Source organism: Heloderma suspectum, chromosome 4 (genome assembly GCF_057233095.1).
Source record: "Heloderma suspectum isolate Gila_16-S chromosome 4, 16-S_ref, whole genome shotgun sequence".
NCBI classification, from domain to species: Eukaryota; Metazoa; Chordata; class Lepidosauria; order Squamata; family Helodermatidae; genus Heloderma; species Heloderma suspectum.
Window position 1 is genome coordinate 313718005 of NC_139461.1, and position 16148 is coordinate 313734152.

Sequence of the window (16148 nt, forward strand, 5' to 3'; positions counted from 1 at the left end):
GGAGCAGAGAGCTGGCTGTTCCTGAGCCAACGTTCATCTGTTGACTGCCTCAGCACCGTCTCCCTGTGTCTCTGTGGTCGCCCATCCGGTCTGGCAGCTTTGGCCCCACCCCCTCTGCCGCGGGGGGACGGGAGGGCTTTGCTCTCTGATCAGCAGCTGACTGCAGAGGTGCTTCCCCTTCCGTAGCGCTGAAAAGGGCTCCCTTTCCCTGTGGGGCAGAGCGGGGCCCCCAGGGGGAGAAGCGGCTGAGTGGTTCAGTCCCACTTCCTTCTGAGCCTTATCATCCAGAGGCGTGTCATGCTTTCTTTGAGTAGGTAAGAACATCAGAAGAGCCCTGCTGGATCAGACCAAGCTTCCATCACACAGTGGCCAAACAGCTGTCGACCAGGAACCCACAAGCAGGGCATGAGCGCAACAGCACCCTCCTGCCCAGGTTCCCCAGCAAGTGGTGTACACAGGCTCACTGCCTCTGGCACTGGAGGTAGCATTTAGCCATCAGGACTAGTAACCAGTGATAGCCGCCTCCTCTAACCCCCTTTTAAAACCAGCCAAATTGGTGGCCATCACTACATCTTGTGGTAACGTATTACGTATTTTGACTATGCGCTGTGTGGAGAAGCCCTTCCTTTTCTCTGTCCTGAATCTCCCACCAATCAGCTTCTTGGGGTGACCCCACTGGGTTCTAGTAGTGTGCAAGAGGGAGATAAATGTCTCCCTATCCACATTCTCCACACTGCATAATGTTGTACACTTCTGCCATGTCTCCCTTACTCGCCTATTTTCCAAGCTGTTTAGCTGTTTTAACCTTCCCACATAGGGGAGATGCTCCAGCCCCTTGATCATTCTAGTTGCCCTTTTCTGCACTTTTTCCAGCTCTACAATATCCTTTTTAAGGTGAGGTGACTGGAACTGGATACAGCGTTCCAAGTGTGGTCGCACCATAGATTTGTATAGGGGCAGTACGATGTTGGCAGTTTTATTCTCAGCCCCTTTTCTAATTATGCCTAACGTGGAGTTTGCCTTTTTTACAGCGGCTGCACACTGGGCTGACATCTTCATTGAGCTGTCCACCACAGCCTCAAGAGCTCTTTCCCCAAGATGTGAAGAGGTTTGCCCGGCTTACTTGTGAGTAGACATGCTACTCATTTTAACATCTGAGTAGACATGCAGAGGCTTGGTGAAATCAGGTTCTAATCTGGGTTAGTGATGATACTGAGAAAAACCGGGGTTAGTGTTTAGTCCAGCAAAACTAATGTGGAGCACAAGAGTGTGAGTGGTCAACTTCTTCCAATTTAAACTGAAAGTGAGAAAAATCAGAGTCAGATCTTGATGACGCCGTGTTCTACCGTTATTAAGATTCAACGTGGCCTTGTCAAGCTGGAATGCCGGGCCAACACAAGCCAAACGAATTTCAGCAGAGATAAATCTTGCGTTTAAGTACAAAAAACAAACTGTAAATGAAATCAAAGGCATGACTGCAGGGTGGGGAGAGCTGGCTTGGAAGCAGGGCCTGACTGATCACAGGCTGAAGCTGAGCCAGCAGTACAGTGCAGCCGCTGAGAAGCCGGCTGCCACCTTAGGCAGCGTTAATGGAAGGCTGATGTCCAGATCAGGAGATGTAATATTTCCCCCCTGCTGTAGAGAGTGTGTTCTCCACAAGTCCCATGTGGAGAACATTTTGAGCAGGTTGACCAACGGGAGCAGCCAGCATGCCGAGTCCTGTGAGGAGGACTGGGGAAGAGGAGATTAAGGAGATGCTAGTGGTCTTCACGTATCTGAAGGACCATCACACAGAAGATTGGGTAGGGCAGAGATGTTCTCTTGCCCCAGAGGGCAGGACGGGATGGAAATTGCAGGAAAGGAGATTTCAGCTAAGGTTGGACTAGATGGTCTCAGAGGTACCTTCCATCTCAGTGATTGGGAGGAACTTCCTAATGGTGTGAGTTGTTCAGCAGTGGAACAGATTACTTTGGGAGGCGGTGGGCTCTCCCTTGCTGGAGGTATTTAGGCAGAGTCTGGTCAGGGATGCTGTAACTGCATCCTGCTTTGAGCAGAGAGTTGATGACCTCCATGGCCCTTTTATGAGTCTATGATTCTCTGCTGCTCAGCATACAATAAGACACAAGATGGTGGGGCAACGTTCTCATTTGCATAGGGCAGAAAGTGACCTTGAGCCGGCTGCCCTGGCTGTCGAGATGGCTGGGCTGGGCTGGAGGGAGGCGATTCAACGTCTGCCTTCCCCAGGGTCCAGATGGTGTCTCGGAACTTGGGCCAGATGCTGCAGAGCGGGTGGGATTCAAGGCGCCGCTGCCACCACCACTCCCCCACCCTCTCTTCCCCTCTTGTTCCGGAATGTGCCGTCTCGGCCGTTTGTGATTTGCAGTGCTGGTGTTTGGGGCAGGAAGCTTCAGAAGCCTTGCACAAGCCTTGATTTTTGGCTTGCAAATGGAGCAAACTTAATATGCAAAGCACTAGCAGAGAATAAATAGGCAGCGTGAAAATGTCATTTCCACACAGTCACTTTTCTGACCATTATGCTGCTTCAAACAAAAGCAATTTACTCTGCCTATAAGCCAAGGTGATAACGAAGCTGTTGGGTCTCTTCTCTCCCCGCCCCCGCCCTCCCTTCCCGACTGCCCAAGTCCCAGCCAGACACCACCATAAAAAGGAAGCATGAACAATCCTGCCTAGAGCCTGCAGCTTCCCAGAGAACTTCTCATGGAGCCATAGAAACATCTTGTTTCCTGGGCAAGGAGGGCTATAACCTGGACCAGGGAGCTAGGGGCGAAAAGTCAGTTCCTTGATGGGAGGATTAAGCTGGGCCACGAAACTAGAGGAGAGGCACCCGAGGGGGGGGGGCATGACTGATCCATCCATGGCCCAGCCCAGCTAGCAGTCCTGAGTGTGGAGATCTAGCAGGCCTTTGCATGAATCAGTATTGGAGTGGGGCCCATTTCACAGCATCAGGCACGGCATGAGGCTGACGACACAAGAGCCTCCAGCAGGAGGAGTTCTGTTTCTGACCCTGTTTTGTCTAGCCCAAGGAAGGAATTCATGCAGAAAATCCACCTTCCTATGCACGTTCCGTCTGATTCCTCTCGTGCTGCCTCTTCTCCAGTATCAGGGCTGGTGTCAAAGGTCGGCATGGCCAGGCAGCTGCCGCGGGCCCACCGCCCAGCAGGGCCCCCCGACAAGGGCCCCCGGACCGGCTCCTCCGCTTCCCCAGGGCCCCCGGCTTGTTCCCCTGCTTCTCACCCTGGCCCAGACCACGGTGGTGGTGGTGAGGTGGCGCAGGGGATGCCCGGCCCACCGGCTCCCTGGCGCTCTGCCTGTGCGGCAAGCAAGTGGCGGCCACGATGAGAGAAGAGGAGGAGCAAAAGGAATGGCGGTGAGAAGGTAGGCTGGCCAGCAGAGGGGCCGCTGGGGGTGTGTTGCCCAGGGGCCCTCAAGAACCGGGAGCAGGCGCTGTTCAGCGTCGCCAGCCATGTGTGCAATGCAACATGGGCCTTGTAGTCTTAGGGCCTTGTAGTCTTAAGGCAGCCCAGCCCTCACCATTTCTAGCTAGAAGTATTCAGAACCACATGTGCGGAGACCTTGTCGCACAGGCCTGTTTTCTGTAGGTCACACAACGGGACACAGAACACTCTTGGCCAGGTGGCCGCCTTCCTCGTCCTACTGGGGCTCCTGTGTCTTAAGCGCTACAGAGCAGGCAGAGATCCAGCACCTCCCAGCATGGAGACGCAGCGTGTGTGTGTGTGGGGGGGGGCTGAGCAGGGGCTCCCTTCGCATCCTGGGGCTTTCCTTCTGGTGACGCACTGGGAGCCGGAGCCCCGTCTCTGGAAGTCCTCATGAAACAGCTTATTTGTCCTTCTTGGTTTGGGGCACCCCCAGCTTATCAGTATCGGCCTTGGGCGCACCTCGGCTGGTCCCCGGTTTCTCCCTCCTGCCTCTTGCTGGGGAAGACATACGTCTGCCTGACAGGAGGCACGAGGAAAGGCGCGCAAAGCCAGAAAAGCACCGTCCAGTGAAGCCAGAGAGGCAAGAGATGATTGCGGCTTCAGGTCTCCAACCAAACGGCTTTCCACTCGAGCTGCTGCGCGTTTCTTTTCTGACAAGACAAGACAGTCAGGCTACTCACTTGCAGGGTTCTGCACAATTTAACCCTGTATCCCATTGAGTCCGGGCAGCAGTGGGGCTGAGGAGGAAAAAGAAGCGATCCTGCTCCACTGCGTATGACGCCTTGCGCATCTGTCTGCTCTCTTAAGAACATGCAGCCAAAAAGTTAGCAGCTAAATTCAAATCAAGGCGCATCATTCATGCCCCCCACCCGCACCCCTCGGGGTTCCCTGCCCCTCCCTTCTTGCCCACCACGCACACCTCTCCTGCCCTGAGCTGCCATAGGGAGGGGCCATTGCCCAGTGGCAGAGGCCCTGCTTTGCCTGCAGGAGGCCCCAGCTCCAGTCCCCGCCATCTCCAGCTAGAAGGGTCCCGGAAGAAGGTGCGAGGAGCCCTGCTGGATCACACCGAGGCCAAGCTAGTCCGTTGTCCTGTTTCCCGCAGTGGCCATCAGACGCCTCGGGGAAGTCCACAAACAGGATGCGAGGGCACGCGCCCCTCCCGCGGATGTCCCCCAGCGCGGGTGCTCGGGAGCAGCAGGTGGCAGCCTCTGACGCTGGAGGTGGTGTAGAAGCGGAGCGTGTCTGGAAGAACTTGGGCCAGAATGCACGTGCCGGCCTTTCAGGTGCCACAGGACGCCTGGCTGTTGTAGTCACAGTCATGATGACCAGGAGCCACTGGCAGGCCTGTTCTCCACGGATTCGTCCAGCTGCCCTTTAAGCTAGGGAGAGGGACACCCCCACATCTTGTGGAAGTGGACCCCAAATCCAGCTCCAAGGGGAAACAAAATGATAATCCATTTCTTTGCAAAATTCTGCCTATAATTTTTGTATTAAGAACGTAAGGTAGAAACCTTACCCCAGGGGCATCCCAGGTATGATCTGAGATGGGTTCTCCTGCTCTGGATGGACGGGGTGGGTGCTACACATTTCAGCCTAACAATGTGCTCGTTGACTCAGGGCAACAGCTTTGAGGGATAACCCTGTTCCTCTGTTGCAGAAGCACCAACAAAGGGTTTTGTGGCACCTTGAAGACTAACACATTTATTGTAGCAGAAATGTTCATGGACTAGAGTCCGCTTGCCCTTATTCTTCTTGATTGCAAGTCAGGGGGTGGGGTGGTCAGTGGACAGGCCATTTCCCTGGAAACACCACCTGACTTTTCCAGCCTTGTGTTCCTTATCAAAGTAGAGCCATAAGAGGGATTGTAGCTCCATGGCAGGGCCACTGCGTTGCACACAGAAGTCCCAGGTTCGGTCCCAGGTTCAATCTCTGGTGTTTCCAGGTAGGTCTAGGGAAGAATCCTGCTTGAAACCCTGGAGAGCCACTGCTGCCAGTCAGTGTTGACAATACTCAGGGTCTGCCTCAGTATAAGGCAGCTTCCTATGTTCCTAGAGCCCCTGAGGCGCAGGCTCCTGTGCAGGCTGTGCTCAGTATGCTTCCTTTACCCCACATGAGAACAGTGATGGCTAGAGCAGGGCCTTTGTTGCTGTGACTCCTGAGGCTTTGGGATGCTCTGTCTGTGCCTGTGAGGCGGTTGCCTTCTTCTCCCCACTTTCTGCACTGGCTGTAAAACTTTTCTGTATCAACTGTCATTGCTTGGCTGATTTCTCTGGAAAGTTTATTGGCTCTTTTACTAGCTGTTTTTAGTGGTCATTATGTAATTTCACTTATTGATTTAGTTTTTAAGTGTATTTTTATTTTACATAAGATGCTTTAAGGTGTTTGGAAAACCAGTCTAGAAATATTTAAAATGAGGAATTGCAACAAATGCATATGCCTGGCAGGAGCAAACTTCAGCCAGCCCAGGTTTTGCTGCTGCCCTGGGCAAATTAAGGTCCCCTCCTCCCTCCCCTTATTGTATGCTGAGCTCCAGAAAACCACACATTAAAATGTGCAGTTCATTCTATACATGTTTAAATGTACATCTTCACTGTATACATTTATATACCCAATTAAGACCTTGCCTTTCTAGCAGGCATTTAAACTTTAATCCGTTGCTCTGGTTATTAATTTTACTGATGGCTCCTTAATGTTTTTAATATTTTAAAATGTTTAATATTGTATTATTTTCATCGAATCACAGAATCCTAGAATGGAATGGAAGGGGCCATTTAGGCCATTGAGTGCAGCCCCCTGCTCAGTGCGGGGATCCAGTTTAAAGCATCCCTGACAGGCGGCCGTCCAGCCTCTGCGTGAAACCCTCCAGCGACAGAGATCCCACTGCCGCCCTAGGCAGCTGCTTCCATCGTCTGACTGCTGTGACCATTAGGAGGTTTTTCTGATATTCAACCAAAATCTGCTTTCCTGTAACTTAAGCCCCTTATTTTCTGTCCTACAGTCTTGGATGACAGAGAACAGGCTGCAGCCCTGTTCTGTATGACATCCCTTTAGGTATTTGAAAAGTGCTCTTATATCCCCCCTCAGTCTTCTCTGAAGCCTAAACATTCCAAGTTCCTTTGATTTTACCTCATAGGACTTCATTTCTAGTCCCCTGATCATCTTTGTTGTCCTTCTCTGAACTTGTTCCCATTCAACTGAATCCTTCTTAAAGTTTGATGTCCTGATCTGGACACGGTATTTGAGGTGAGGTCTTATCAGCGCAGCGTGGAACTATTACTTCCCATGATTCTGAAACTATGATTCTATTGATGCAGCCTAAAATTGCATGTACCGTTTTTGCAGCCATATCATGCTGCTGATGCATATTCAGCTTGTGATTGACTACAACTCCAAGATCCTTTTCACACGTATTATTGCTAAGCCAGGTATCCCCCATCTTATATCTGTGCTTTTGATGTCTTTTTCCTAAATGAAGAACTTTGCATTTGTCTCTGTTAAGTTGCATTCTGTTATTTTCTGCCCAGTCTTCTAACCTAACAAGATCATTTAAAATTTTCTTTCCATCTTCTAAGGCATTAGCTATGCCACCCAATTTTGTGGTATCTGCAGATCTGATAAGCATTCCCCCTACCTCCTCCTCCTCCAAGTCATTAATAAAAATGTTGACAAGTATGGGGCCCAGGACCGACCCCTGCAGCACCTCACTCAATATCCCCCTCCAGTGATGAGCTCTCTTTGAAGACAGTTCTCCAGCCAGCTGTGAATCCACCTTGTGGTAGTGCCATCCAGCCCACATAACTAGTTTGCTCATCAGAATATCATGGGTACTTTGTCAAATGCCGTGCTGAAGACAAGATATATTATGTCCACAGCATTTCCACAATCGACTATGGAAGTTGCATACAGTCTCCTGGTCGACATTTGATTGATTGGTTGATTGATTAGATCTGTATACTGCCCAACCGGTAGAAAAGGAAGGTCTTAATTGGGTATCTAAATATATACAATGAAGATATACATTTAAATATATATAGAATGAATGCACATTTTAATGTGTGGTTTTCTGTGGCTCAGCATACAGTATACAATCGATCGATCTATCAAATATTGACCAGGAGACTATTCTCATCATTAATGTCCATTGTTTCTTTTCTTCCTCTTCCCATGGAGCCCAGAAAGCTCTTGATTGGGTCAAGGGGATGATAATGACAATACCAGCCAGGAAACTGCTCATCTGCTTCCATGCACCTCCCCCAAGAGTGCTTCTCCCCCAGATGTTTACACAGGTGAAGTGGGTGCCTCTTTACTATTGTCACCCCAGGGAAGTTGCCAGACTTTGCCTCTTGCTTGGGCCAGCCCTGCTGGGAGGGACAGACTTTTCACCACATGGATAACCAATGCCAATAGGTTGGGGAGGGGGGCGCTGTGGTAGCAGGTTCCACCCTGAGCCATGTGCAAATGAACATGCCCAAGTCTGCCCATGCATTGCCACAGCCCCTCCCATCTATGCACACTGATTGACCACACATGGTTAACATCTGAAATGGGCTATTGTAACTGCAAATCTGAGTTAACTGAGAAGAAACAGGGTCCAACTTTACCCCTCCCACCAGGTGGCCTTAGGCAAGTGACAACCCCCCCACCCCACCCCACCCCAAGCCTTGCCCATCCCCATCTGCAGTGCGGGGATAACAACACTGGGCAATTCTACAGTGCTGTTGTCAGGATAGCTGAGAGCATGTGTGTGAAGCACTTTGAAGATTCTAGAGCACTTTATACAAGCGAAAGGTGCAACCCTATGCATGTTTAGACGGGAAAAAAGTCCTACAACTGCTGGGACTTGCAAGGCTTTTTTCTGTCTAAACATGCATAGGATTATGCCATATACATGGCTACAATTATTGCTGTCCTCTTCCTCCACCACCACCACCGTTCAGTACTTGGGGCTTAGTTGGGGAAGCTGCACACGAGTATTTTAGACAAATAAATTTTTGATTGCCTTTGATGCACACAAACAGAAAATGTGCCCGTTGTCTTGCGTTGTGGCTCAGCTAAATACATTCGTGTCACGTGTTCCTCCTCCAAGCCAACAGCAGTCCCTGGCCACGCTGAAAGTCTCCACTTTGCTGCCCTGAACCCACCGTCATAGCACTTACTTGCACAGCACCTAACGACATGCCAGCATGTGCATGTTTGATAGGAATGAATGACGACGCTGACACTGCATGTCCATGGAAAGATCTTTATTCACATCAGCTGATCACAGACTGGTTCGTGTGGTGCAAGGGTGGTTCCTAGCAGGAGAAGGGCCTGCCTACTTCCCTACAAGCTTAACTGTCAGTGCAACATTTGGGGCTCCCCTGATGCCCAGGGTTTACAGGCATAGGGCTGGAAGGGATGGCCCATTCTCATCTAGGCTGACCCCTTGCCCAGGGGCAGGAGACTGTGTTCCAAAAGCATTCGTCTTGGCTGCCCAACTGTGCCATGAAACCCTCAGAGATCCCTGCCCCCCCCACCTGCCCACACCAGTCTTGATTGTTTATGCAAACGGCCTCCCGCCAGACACAGCAAATAGAAATGGATACAAGAGGAGTGGGCTTTTATTTTATTTATTTATTTATTACATTTATATCCCGCCTTTTTTTTTTCCTCCAAGGACCCCAAGGTGGCGTACATAATCCTCCTCCTCTCCATTTTATCCTCACAACAACAACCCTGTGAGGTCGGTTGGGCTGAGAGTCTGTGACTGGCCCAAAGTCACCCAGTGAGCTTCCATGGCCGAGTGGGGACTAGAACCCGGATCTCCCGACTCCCAGTCCAGCACTCTATCTGAAGTATTTTTATGCTGCTCTTCAGCTAAAAGGGCTTCCAGAGTAGCTTACATTAAACAAAGCAGTTGGTTTGGGTGTCTATTTTGAACCCTGGAAGATGCTTATTTCTTGTGCCTGATAGCGGGCCTGCATTCTACACTCTCCCCTCCCAACGATGCAGATGGAGATACCTGGCTGCACAGCCCCGACCTTCCCATAAAGCCGAAGACAAAGAAGTGCCTCCCTAAAGCAGATCAGAGTGGGGCGGGATACGTCGAGTTTCCGAGTGTCTGTGTAGCCAGGAGCCTTTCCTTTCCCAGGCCTCTCCCACCCTGCGGAGATGTGCTCGTGAGATTTTGTCGACCTCAGAGTCGCCAATACTTGTGCGTTGCCAGAGGCATTTCAGTGGGTGGGGTTCATGTCTCGAAGGCATTCACCCAAGTGTGTGTCTACTCCCAAACCGCCCATAGCAGTGGTTCGGGTGACTCTCCAGAACAGTCTTGAAACCCAACTAAGTGCTGCTTCTTATGGGACTGCCTATCCTCATCGCTCAGTTGCTGAGAACGAGGCATCCATGCCTCACGGCAGTGGCGACCGGTGCCCATGCTGCTTCTCTGAAGACAATACATAGAAGCAGGAGCCCAGTCTTATCCCAAATAGCATTTTTACCAAAGGACAGCAAAAGTATCATAGAAGCAGCCTGACAATCCAGCCTGTCCCCTCCACAAGTATATCTCCTTTTTCTCTCTGTGTGTGCACCAGTAGCTGATGTTCAACCAATCCTGGAACATACCCTCCAGATATAAGTTTCTGGTAGACAGAATACCACCATAGTTTGCTCTGGTACCAGGCCAAGCAGCGCAAGTCGAATACACTGCAGTGTTCTGGGGACACTGATTGGAGTTTTACATTAAAAAAAAAGAAAAGAAGGAGCGGGTGAAGTTCCAGTACAAACGCTGGTGTCGTAAGGTACAATCCATTTCAGAATGGTCATTTCTCAGATTTTAGGGGGATTTCCAGTCCCCCAAGACAGCTATGTAAAGTAAAACAAGCGTGCCAGTGTTCAACAGATGTTGAGCTGAGTGCAGGGAGAGTTGGTGCATTTAGTGGACCTTTTTGGAGAACTGGGTACAGAGCTCAGTATCCTGCATGGCAGTGGGGAAATATGGAGGAGAAACAATCAGTTATATTTACAATATACAGTCATCGAGTTCATAGTAACACAAGTCGATACTAGCGAGTTAAGAGTGATGAGTCTAAACGGCTTCCCTCAGAGATCTCGTTCACAAAGCAAGGTCAAGAAACTCCGAGGGGTTTACAAATGGCATGAGAAGTGAGCGATGCAAAAGGCGGGGCTGCGCCAGAGGCGGCTTGAGGTGTCCTTTTGTGGGGAAGGCCCAGCTTTGAGAGAAGTGTCCTCACAGCAAGGCAGGCGACCTTGGAAGTCCAGGTCTGGGGACCCTAAATACTTCCGAAAGGCCACCCTGCTCGGAGGTGCCACCCGGGATGCCAGGGTGGGCTCCACAGCTGTATTCCTTGGGAACACGCCCTCGCCCACCTCTGTGGCCACAGGCAGTCGGGGAAGCAGCCGGTGGAACAGCGCGAGCCCACCAATCCGGCTTGCTCCATCCATGGCCACCCAGGGGTGGCTCCGCTTTACCTCCCGAGTCCCAGAAGCAGCCCACTGTCCGTTCAGGGGAGAATGAATCGTCGGAAAGGAAGGCGAGAAATGCTTATCTCTATGGCGAGCGGAGGGATCGTGACCACGGCATTCATGCGGAGGGGGGGGAGTCTCTAGTTGTGGCGCGGGTTTCACACTGATTCGGTGGCAGCCAGGCCCCAACCCGCTCTGGCGACGGAGAGGCTGCGTTCCCACCGCCCAAGAGGGCGGGGCAGGTGGTGTGCACGTATGAGTGCGCGTGGGGGGGAGGGGAGGGGAGGGGGGGAGACACCCCACCAGGCCGCTCAGGGCCGCTCCTCTGAACGCAAGCCCGTCTAGAGGGCGCAAGCGGCGTCATCGTCCGCGGAGCGTTTCTTGAGCTCCTTGCCCGGCGTGCGGTGCTGGTGCGGGTGGTGGGGCTGCGAGCCGCTCGCCATGCTGTGGCCGGAGAGCTGCGCCCCCAGGGGCTGGGCGTCTTGCAGGTGCCCTGCGGCGGAGCTGTGGCGGCGCGGCCCCGTGGTCTCCTCTGCTTCGACCCGGAGGTAGGCCTTCACTTTGTGGTGGCGGGCTTTGCTGTCGCTGAAGTCGATGACCCGGCACTCGTACGTCCCCTCGTCTGTCGGCTTGACCCGGGACAGCCGCAGCTTGTGGGAGATGTTGCTGCCGACCACCTTCACCACCTGCGGGGTTGGGCAGAGCAAAGGGGAGTCTGCAAGAGCGCAGGCACCGCCGGTGCAGGCGCCCGGGCAGGTGGGGCGCCCAGCTCACCTCTGCTGGGAAGGCCGCAGCCTGGCACGGTGCTTGGGCACGGCGGGCCCTGGCCTCGCTGTAGCCCACAGCCCCCCCCTTTCCACCACTGTCGGGAGCGCACTGCCTGTGTAATAGCGCAAAGACCCGGGCGGCACACGCCCTTGTGCAGCTCCACGCCGTGCCCACATTTGTATGTGCAAGAATACTTGTGAGTAAAGCCTTGCCCTTTCCTTTCACCAAAGCAGGGCGTGGCCCCTTTTTTTAGCCTCTGGTGTGCAGGTGGGAGCAGCGAGCGCCCCCCTGCTCTGCCTGTTGTTTCTGCTCTGCTTCCTGCCTTCCCAACAGGCGGCAGCAGTGCACCCCATAAGTCCCTCCCCATCTCCGGCGGAGGCAGCCCTTTGCATCTATCTACGCGGTGGAGGCAGGTGGCCCCAGGATCAGTGGAGCGGTGAATCCACTCTGCGAATCCACTCTGAGTTTCTGTCAGAACCCTATCCAGAAGTCGCCTTGGAGAGCTCCCTCAGAGTTCTGACTGAAACCCGGGGCGGATTCACCACCCGCTGACATCGGAGCCACCAGCCTCCACTGCACCTGCAGCCGCCTTCCCACCCTGGTGCCCTCCAGATGAGCTGGGCTACAGATCCCAGACACATGGGGGGAAAGGGGTCATCCGCTCCGCTCCTCTAACTCTCACTCATCCCAAGCTGGGTTTCACGTTCTGGCATGAGTCACAGAAGGCGGCCAAGTCCTCCTTGAAACGTATTTTTACATCAGCCTGTGTGTAGCCATCTTGACCTGGTGGAGCCATTGTCAGGGACAATTTTTAGTCCAGACAAGACAGAGGTGCGCCTGGTCAGCTGAAAGGCAGATCAAGGAACAGGGACTCATCCTGCGCTGGATGGGTTGCACTCCCCCTGAAGGCTCAGCCTCACAGCTTGGGTGTGCTCCTGGATCTGGCCTTGACCCTGGATGCCCAGGTCTTGGCAGTGGCCAGGGGGCTACCGGGCCAGCTGCGCCCATTCCCGCAGTCTGGCCACAGTCACACATGCCTTGGCTACACCCCGTTTGGACCACTGTGACGTGCTGTACATGGGGCTGCCTTCGAAAACTGTTCTGGAACTTCAGAACAGTTCAGAATGCTGCAGCCAGACTGGGGCTGACTACAGAGAGCACATGGCTCCCTTGTCACAACAGCTTCACTGGTTACCAGTCTGTTTCCAGCAGGATTCTATGTGCTGGTTGTGACCTATAAAGCCCTATGGCAGAAGTCCCCAACCTTTTTGGACCCATGGGCCCATTTGGGAAGGCTATCAATGGCTACTAGTCCTGATGGCTATATGCCACCTCCAATATCAGAGGCAGTAAGCCTATGTACACCAGTTGCTGGGGAACGTGGGCAGGAGGGTGCTGTTGCACTCATGTCCTGCTTGTGGGTTTCCTGTGGGCAGCTGGCTGGCCACTGTGTGAGCAGAAAGCTGGCCCAGATGGACCCTTGGCCTGATCCAGCAGGGCTCTTCTGATATTCTTATGAATTTGAGAAAGTGTGGTGCGCACTACCACAAAATGCCTAATCAGCGAATTGTTTTGGCATCTACCTGTCATGTCTATGGAACTTAGGCTGTGCCTTATTCAGCGGACTTTTGTTTTGGGTCCGTGGGACACTGCAGCTGGTTTGGGATCAGGCTACCTGAAGCATTGCCTTTTTCCCTACCTGCCTGGGCCTTGAGATGTTCAGGAGAGGCCCTCTTTTGAGACCATTTGGTGATGATGCAAAAGAGGGCCTTCTCAGTATCTGCTCCCAGGCTGTGGAACTCCCTGGTGAGTTCCACAGCCTGGTTCGCTCCCTCTCTGTTGTGCTTCCGCCAGCAGGCAAAGACCTTTTTGTTCAAGCAGGTCTTTGGCATGTAAGCAGGTCTGTTGGGTTGCATGCAAATTTTATTCTGTTATTGTTGTGTTTTTAATTGTGATTTAATGCATTTGTTTTATTATTGTTTTCATCAAGTTTTATTTATGATTGTAAGCCACCTTGAGTGCCATTTTTCTTGGTAGAAAAGCAGGGTACAAATCAAATAAACAAAACTAAACAAACAGTTCCATCCATGTAGATCCCCCCAAACATTCATGTTGACTGCCTAAAATGGCTGGTGAGTGACCCCACCTTGAACGGAGAACTTTGTGGAGAAGCTGTAAGGTGGGTCATGTACCATGGTCTTCTCCCTCTCCAGTTGGCTCTTGACAAATGGCTTTGGACCCCATGACACCATCCAAGGGCCCTGGAACCCACAGTTCCCCCAGTCATGGGAAGATTAACTCCCGGGCATCCTGCAATGCAATGCGTTTGAGATCGATGCGGAATCACGCAAGCTAATTAGCTTTCCCACCAAATTGATGTCGCTCTCAGTATTTATCACCTAATGAAATTTAAGACGTACTCACTAGCCAGAGCTGCGGCTGCTGTTATTGGGCTAGGTCAATAAATCAGGTTTATTACCACCCTGAGGCCACTGGCTCTGTTCCCTATATTCACACTGGATGTTAAAGGCCATTTCCCCCCTTGCCTCCACCACCTTTCTTAGCTGGAGATTTTATAGTGTTTGGGTAATGGTCCAGGGTCACTCACAAAACCGCCCAGTTTCTGAAGGCCCAAGAAAGTGAAAGCAGGACAGATTTCGGTGGGACAGATTTATGAGAGCACTGTTGGAAATGGCCTTTCCTGCAGTCTGAGCTGCCAACAGGAAAAGGAAAGGTTTACAGAGCAAGCAACCCGCCGGTGTGAATCGAGTTCCCCGGCACTGGCACTAGAGGCACAGACAAGGTGCTTCTGCTCTGCTTCTGCCCTGGTCTCGGTTATCTTGGCACAACTTCCAGCCCATCTGCCCTCTGTTCCAGAGCAGAGGAAGGCAAAGAGCACGGGCATCAGGACTTCGCCCAGCCTTCCCCCACATGGTGCCCTCCGGGTCTTTTGACTTCCACTCCCATCAGCTCCATCCAGTACGGCCCTGAAAAGCCAAGTTGCGGACTGGGGGCCGCAAGTGGAAGTGGTGCAGGGGGGTAGGGGTTGTGACAGGATTGGGGAGGCCTGTGGGGGCTAGCCATGCCCCAGAATCCTGCCTGCTTGTCTCTACACTAATCCCTTGTGGCCCATTGCCCAAGGAAGGGTGGCCATCTCTGGTTTTGTCCACTGGAGTGCTCTGCCAAATGCTACGGGCTAGACAATGCTTCCAGTTCTAGACCTGGAGAAAAACACAACTTGTTTTGGAATCCATTTGATCACCACTGGCACTTGTCAAATAAAAAACTGGGGATTCTGAATGAATGAAAATGACAAGGGGGACTGAGAGACTCAGAGGGACATCAGAACCTGCCTTATACTGAGTCAGACCATCGGCCATCAAGCCCAGCATTGTCAACGCTGCACTGGTTTGCACGGCTGAACAGCCCACTGTGGCTTTGTAGCAGCCATATCAGGGGTCAGACTAAGTAGCCTCATGCAGTCTCATGCTTCATGTTCTTGCTGAGCTCTTTCTCCCTTGAATATATTGTTGTAAGCTGACGAGACACAGGAATTCCTTATCTTGTCAAAGGTCATACAATTGTATATCTTGTTCTCTGCTGTTCTCTTCTGTTCTCTCCTTATCATGGCTACCCTATAACCCAGTTCTTGTATTATAAACAATGGTGCTAGGAGGAAAAATGTTGAGGATTGCAACCCCATGCGGGAGGGAGAGGAGGAGCCATTTCATATATGTCACAATGTCTATAAAACCAATGTGCTAATGTAAATCGGGGCTTCTGGCTCTTTGGAAACGATTCCAGCCTTAAGCCCGCGCGTTAAATAAAGAATCTCTTTTTCCTTCACTCCGTGGTCTCTCTGACTCTGGGTTCTGCAACATAAATGGTGCCGTGACTCGGATGTGGCAGGCTCTGAGCCAGACAGGTGGCAGTTGCCTGCTCTTGATCGCCGCACCGGGAAGACGAGCTCGGCGCATGCCTCCCTTTCTTGGCGCCACCGACCTTTTTGTCGAGTGAATGGGAGAAAGCCTGCACCGGGATCGCCCAAACGGTAGCGAGCAGCAAGAGAACCTTGGGAAGCGGAGGAAGGAACTTGAGCCCTGCCTATATCGCAGCTGCAATTGAGTTGAAACCCACATTGGAAGCCTTCAGGAGAAAGGCAAGTATATGGGAAAAAGAGGGCCCCGCCTTTAGGGAGAAAGGCCACTGGGCAGAAAAAAAGAGGGCCCCGCCTTATGAAGAAGGTCAGTGTTGGTGGTATACGTATACAAAAGAACCTACTCCTTGCGGGTAGAAGGGGGGCCTGATCACACCCCCGAGTGGGCGCCAGTACCTAGCACGCCAGTACTCAGTAGGAAGCTGAGGAAGCTGGGGAAGCCGTTTTCCGCTCTGGTAAAAAGTGGGAAAAGTGGGTGGCAGGGACATATGGATGTAGTGGAGAGATTGATGATTGTGTGA

General features: G+C 52.2%; 2 protein-coding genes across 3 annotated transcripts in view; one reads left to right on the forward strand and one right to left on the reverse strand.

Annotated features, from left to right (window-relative positions):
* TTI1 (TELO2 interacting protein 1) overlaps nt 1–8692 on the forward strand; it is a 40896-nt gene extending 32204 nt beyond the window's left edge. For both annotated transcript variants that reach the window (XR_014790820.1, XM_084854886.1), the window contains one exon: nt 1032–8692. Coding sequence is in view for 1 of the 2 variants with exons in the window: in XM_084854886.1 (XP_084711012.1) it covers nt 1032–1050 (19 nt within the window). In the remaining variant the exon portion in view is untranslated. The remainder of the gene's footprint in view (nt 1–1031) is intronic.
* A 1253-nt stretch (nt 8693–9945) lies between these two features.
* VSTM2L (V-set and transmembrane domain containing 2 like) overlaps nt 9946–16148 on the reverse strand; it is a 94166-nt gene continuing 87963 nt past the window's right edge. The window contains exon 4 of the mRNA XM_084854896.1: nt 9946–11608. Within this exon, the coding sequence (XP_084711022.1) occupies nt 11264–11608 (345 nt within the window). The 3' untranslated portion in view covers nt 9946–11263. The remainder of the gene's footprint in view (nt 11609–16148) is intronic.